This window comes from Pteropus alecto, unplaced genomic scaffold (assembly GCF_000325575.1).
Source record: "Pteropus alecto unplaced genomic scaffold, ASM32557v1 scaffold8, whole genome shotgun sequence".
Taxonomy (NCBI): Eukaryota; Metazoa; Chordata; class Mammalia; order Chiroptera; family Pteropodidae; genus Pteropus; species Pteropus alecto.
The window spans coordinates 1,906,560-1,912,695 of record NW_006494609.1 but is presented as its reverse complement, the minus strand read 5'-3'; the positions used below and the strand labels follow the sequence as shown (position 1 = coordinate 1,912,695).

General features: G+C 40.0%; 1 protein-coding gene across 2 annotated transcripts in view; it reads right to left on the bottom strand.

Annotated features, from left to right (window-relative positions):
• The window catches only part of PSEN1 (presenilin 1), a 59,526-nt gene continuing 53,390 nt past the window's right edge, over window positions 1-6,136 (bottom strand). For both annotated transcript variants that reach the window (XM_006925423.3, XM_025042040.1), the window contains 2 exons: window positions 5,825-5,943; window positions 1-4,320 (listed from right to left, as the gene is read on the bottom strand). In XM_006925423.3, the coding sequence (XP_006925485.1) occupies window positions 4,165-4,320; window positions 5,825-5,943 (275 nt within the window). In that variant the 3' untranslated portion in view covers window positions 1-4,164. The remainder of the gene's footprint in view (window positions 4,321-5,824; window positions 5,944-6,136) is intronic.

The following is a 6,136-nucleotide window of genomic DNA, read 5'->3' as shown; positions in this document are numbered from 1 at the left end:
TGGATTCATGCCGGCTTTATTCACTTGACAAACACAAGAAAATCTGTAATCATCTATCAAAATAATATCCTACCAAGAATTTGAAAGGTATTTTAAAAAGATGTATTCACAGTCGGTTTGAATCATGTACAAAGCAGTGTCTGTAAAAAGCAAAAGCCAGACAATAAACATGTGAGAGTAAATGATCTCACTGAACTCACATCCCAGCCCTACCAATCACACAGGAAACAAGACAATCCTGAACTTGCTACTCCGGTAGAGTTGAAGCTGCCCTGTTACAACAAATATTTATTTTAAAAGGAAAATTGCTTTCTGAGAAACCTTTCCCACTGCACAGACCAGACTGAAGTGCTAACACCATATTCTGGGGCCCAGGAGGACCCAACTACTTCCTCAGGACAATTTTGCAGCTGCCTGCGGCCGTGGGAAACAGCTTCGACATTCAAGAAGGACCTGGGTTCATTGCAGCTCCAGGCTGATTTTTAATACACAAATCTGAGGTGTTTCCTACTAGAGGGGAGCACTGTTCAGATGATGCCATCCAGATGATTTGGGACATGAACATGAGTACAGCCTTGTTGGTATACAGCAATTTCGACAAGGGTTGTGAAGATCTGAAACAACTGTTTTGAATCTCTTATGTTTTGGGAATTTAAAAAGAGGCGAGATCATAAGGATTGCTTCTGGGCTCACACTTATGATGGTGATATCCCTTCATCCCAAGGCAAAACCAAACGTCCACTTTTCAAGTCTCTTCCCAAACTCAGCATTCAGTATACCCTTGGAGGTAAGGAGAACGAAAGGCCAATCGTTCTTTATAGAATACCCAAAGCAAATTTACAGAAAAAGGAGTACTTTACTAAAAGGATGTGTTTTAGGAAGAATCAAGTCACTTTTGTAACATCAATTTTATAAGTCCTCAATAATGCTAACTGAAAGGGGTTATTGACACGTACCCGGTATTTTAGAGGAATTAGAGATGGCATATACTGGAGAACAGGAGGCTGCAGCTGCATTCTGAGGACAGATCTTATTTATCTTTGCATCTTTAGACTCCAGCACCAATGAGGACATTGAACAAATCTTTTCACAGTGGTTTTTGAACTTTTTCTTCCAGGCCTAGATTGTGACTGGGGAATCCTGCAAGGCTGAGCACTGGGGGTCAGGATCAAAGGCTTCCTCGAGATGTCTGACCCTGGAGGATGTTATGGGGCAGCTTAACTTCTGTTTCGCATTCTACAAATTATGATCAGACATCATATAAGAGAAGAGGCCAAATAAAGGACAAGTACTCAACATATTATTTTTTTCAAACATCTGTTATAGAAGGAGAGTTTTTTAAAAACCAAGGGAAACTTAAAAAAAAGGGGGATCAGGAGTATAAAAGTAAAAATATCACCTCTTTAGTTGTTGCTTCTGTAGTGAAATCAATAATTTCCTCACATTCCTGAAATGAATGTTTCCTTTCAGATTGTTTAGAAAGCTATTTTTTTTTCTGATCGAGAAATTTACTCTTTTATAGTGAGAGCTGTGATCCCAAGACCACACACTAACCTAGTGAGAATCAAAACCAGGGAAGTGAGCACTTCCTCTTTGGAAAAAATACAAATCTTCCAAATATAGTTGGTACTTCCATAGGCTAGTTTGTAGCAACATTCTGTATATAAACACTTTATTTTGCAGGCCAGTCCGATCCAGATATCAGCGGTCATTTTTCCTACTGTTTTTCCTTCTTTTTATTGAGCAGATTGGCTTGGCTGGTCATGCTTTATCATTTATGTTTCCCGGCTCCACAGCCACCCCGCTGTCCACGTGAGGGCACATTCTCAGTGAAACTGCTACGAATTACTCTGGTGACAATCGATTTTTCATGGTGGAAGACTAGCATTTTGATACTTCAGAAACAACTGAATGAATTCCTAAAAGATTTGAAGAAAAAGTTCTACCTCAGACTGGTGATTTAAAAAAATGTGTCTATGCTCACATGTGGCTCCATCTTGTAAAGTGACAGATCTGTCGCAATCTTTCTACATGGGACAATAATACATAGGGTGGATTTAAACACACACACATACACACCCTTTCTGTGATGAGCCTTTCATGAAAGGTACAGCATATCTGGGACCCTCACACAAGTAAACTACTCTAGATCAGGGCTCCCTCAAGACTGCTTCAAATCACATATTGGTGTTCAGGTGGCTTTGCTGTAGCTAATGAATCATATGTCTTTCTAGAAGATAACACACTGCCACATGCTGAGGAGAAAAAGAGAATCTTGGAAAAAGAGGCTGAAGGAAAAAAACAGAGATGGGAGAATCCACTACCCTAAGGCCCACTCCTTCTCTGCACAGCTCTTATGTTCCTAGTTCTCGGCTATCTGATACGAGCCAGTTTTCACGTCCACTCAGGTTAGGACCAGTGCGCTACTCCTAAAGTTAGTTTCTAAGAAATATTCCATGACAGAAAACAAATATTCTAAACTCCAACCCCAAACCAGATCATATGACAGGCTGAGAGAAAGCAGGAGGAGGAAAAGCTGGTCTTTCTTCAGCCACAGGGGGAAACTAAGTCCCTCACAAACTCTTACAAGCAGCATGGCTAAGGGTTCTGTGGCAAAGAACAGTGTGCCCTGGCAAAACTTCATTTAGAGGTATTATGTGCCCACGGGCTGATGGCTCTGATTCAGAGCACTGTCCAACTCAACTGCCCAGGGCCTGAGCTCCACTGCCCAATTCACATCTTCGAAGGTTCACTGACATGAAAGGTGATGCTGAAGGGAAACCACAAACCATCATTAAGAGCTTCCTGAGGAATAACTTGGATATCCCCCTTAACACCCCCCTGCAGGACTTCAGCTCGTCTTGTCCCACCGGCTGTTGGAGGCCCGTTCTCTTGCCAGCCAGTTCTCCCCGAACCCTGGACCCTCCCACAGCTCAATAGCTTTCTCCAAACTCTTGCTTTGTACTGATACAAGTGATTCATACACTTTATAAACTACCAGCTTTTGGCTACTGGTTCAATTTCTGACCTATGGTCAGAGACAATGGGTTGTAGTAAAAAAAGAAAAACTAGGACAGAAAGTGCTTCACCAGCCATTTTACTCTTCTTTAATGCTACTGTCTCTGGGCACACATTGGATTTGCTATTGAAGAAATTAATGACAGTCAGGCTGACAGCACTGATTCATAACACGTTCTTTGCACCACACAGAGTAAAATCCTAGAATAACTGGACCATCTGCTACCACAACAGAGCTGTCTTATTTGCCATATAAGGGCATTGCTTATGGGGGAGTGAAGGGAGAGATGGGGAACAAAGGAGGCATTGGGGTAAGTGAACCCACAGTGTGTTTAAAATTTAGGAATTTGGTGGTAAATCCAGAATTTACCTAAGGGTAATAAGGAATCATTGAGCTATAGTTCCATTATTTCCAGAAATTACTGAATTTGGAACCTGAGGTTAAGACTTTTAAGACAAAGCAACCTCAAATGAACTCAGACTGGCCTTGGGGAGGAACAGCGACCACAGATGGGAATGAGCCTCAGTGCTTGAGAACGAAAATGTCAAAATTAACTTATACATGTGAACTGACTCAAGGTGAAAAAAGGTCTTACTTAAAAATGATAAGTCTGCAGCAAAATAGTCTAAAAGTGAAAGTCTGAGCCTCTTTCCACCTTTCCGCTTTGTTGCTGGCGCCCTTACAAGTACCTCCCGAAAAGATTTAGAATTTAACACAGACTTATTACGTTGATTTTCAACATGTTGTTTAAGATGTCGAGTCCTGTTTGGTTTCAACCACTTTATCTAACCCCTTGGTAATGGCAGTCCTGAGAGTCTGCAGTGTTGGTAAAATCCACCCGTGACCACGGGTCAAACTGCTTGTGATCCATCACTTTTCCTTGTCCTTGTCACTCAAATCTGATAGTTTTTGTACCGAGGGATTCAGTCCACCACGATGATGTATGTTCAAAACCATTTTCTGTAGACACTTCCTTCCAATGCCCAATAGTGCAGGTGGTCAGGAAGACTTGGAAGGAAGCCATGAAAAGTCCAGCCAGGAATCTTGACTTTGTTAGATGTGGACACAGGAAAATCACCTTTGTCCTTCCCAGATGTTATTATAGTCAAAGGAGAAAAATCCATGGGATTCTAATTGCAAATATGCTAGATATAAAATTGATGGAATGCTAATTGGTCCATAAAGGGCTGCACAAGATAATCTGTGGCAAAATAGAAAACAAGCCCAAACGTGATAGAGATTGGAAGAGCTGGCAATGCTTTCTTGAAAATGGCGAGAAGTAATAATGTAAGGCACAAACCCTGCGGGGGAGAGAAGAAAAGACACAAACTCAGACGTGACTATGAAAGTATTTGTACAAAACAATTCAATCACAAGTCTTGGTTTTAATTTAGTTAATTGAATACTATCCTTTGAGGTTAAATTTTAGAACAAATGTTTCCACTAAACCTGGAAACAACTTTTTTCTTTGCCAACACCGAGTTCATTATGCTCACATTCTTGATTCTTTATCCTCTAATTCTAGGTAAGGAATAGAATCTGAGAATAAGTAAAACTATTTTTTTTTAATTTTCATAACTTGTTTCTGCTGATTTTTTTTTGGTAAAACTTTCCCAAGACATGTTCAGATCTAAAAATAAAGTCGGTGTTACAAGGTACTGGTCAGCCTTCTTACTTGTACCCTTGTTTCTCAGCCTCTGGGGTAAAGGTTCAGGAGCAATGCAGCAGTGTCTGTCGGGAGCCTCCGTTAAACTATTTTTGAAAAAAATTAAGTAACACCAAAATTTCTACCTAAAATATTGAGTTGGCCACTCTGAGTTTGGTTTGGCAGGCTCAAATCCTAGAGGTGAAGAGCATTTTTTATGTTGTGTGGGGGCAAAGATGTTCACAGAATACACTGATAAAAGTTCATGAAAAGTATACTCCTGCTCTCTTGGGAACACAGAGCAGCCATATAATATAGTCCATATTTTACTCTAGTTACTCAGACACTAATTATATATTCTGGAGACAATGTTAAGCATCTTTCAGGTTTATCCAGAGTAAGTAATTTTCTTCTTAAAAAGATACAACACATCCAGAAAACTAACCTCAAAAGAGAAACAAAACACATGAAAAGTCTAACTGGTTATATTATCATGATAAATCACAAATGTAATCACAAAATAAATGCAATGTAAAGGCTCTCATTTAACTTCACTCACATGATGTATCAAAGATGTCATATCACATCTTTAGTAAAAAACCAATAAGAAATATGAGTTATTTACTTAAGTCATAGTTTTGAAAACCTCAGGGTTCACATTGTGGCACTATAAGATCTAGGTGAGATCATGCCTTGTGTTAACTATTTTCACCTCGTACTGCCCGAAGAAACACTGTGCACTGCAGGTTGTGGCATTAAATGTACAACCATCACCAAACTCAGGGACTGAGTGAGGATCTACCTACCCTTCTTAGACATAGCGAACCTACATATCTATGCTGCTTGAAGCAGTGGTTCCTAACCAGAAGTACTTATCAGAATTTCCTGGGGGAACTTTAAAAATAAGATACAGAATTGAAACAAATTAAATAAGAGTATCTCAGGATAAGGATGCAGTTTTAAAAGCTCCCGGGAGATTTTAATGTGTGGCCAGGTGGAGAACTATTCAGGTGAGGTCCAATTAATTTGTTTTTAAAAAGCTCCACAGGTGATTGGAACACTCAGCCCAGCTGGGGTTAAAATGGAACTACCTTAAAGGGACAGCATAAACAGAGTTTGAGATGAGGAGTTCTGATACATTTTTATTTGTGTATACTTACAATTAATATGGCTACAAAACAGGCTATGGTTGTGTTCCAGTCTCCACTGGCTGTTGCGGAAGCTTTACCAACCAGAACACTGTAGAAAATGAAATCTCCTAGTCCAAGTTTTACTCCCCCTAAGAAAGAAAGATTACAAATATAAAAAAGTTTGTCACTCTTCGCTATTTCACTATTCAAAAATGTCACTGCTCCACCCTGCACTGAACGAGAAGTCAGTAAATGATATCATACAAAATTAGGATTGAGCTAGGCCTGCCTGCCTTCCTCCCTCCCTCCCTCCCTTTCTTCCTTCTCTTCTCTTCTCTTCTC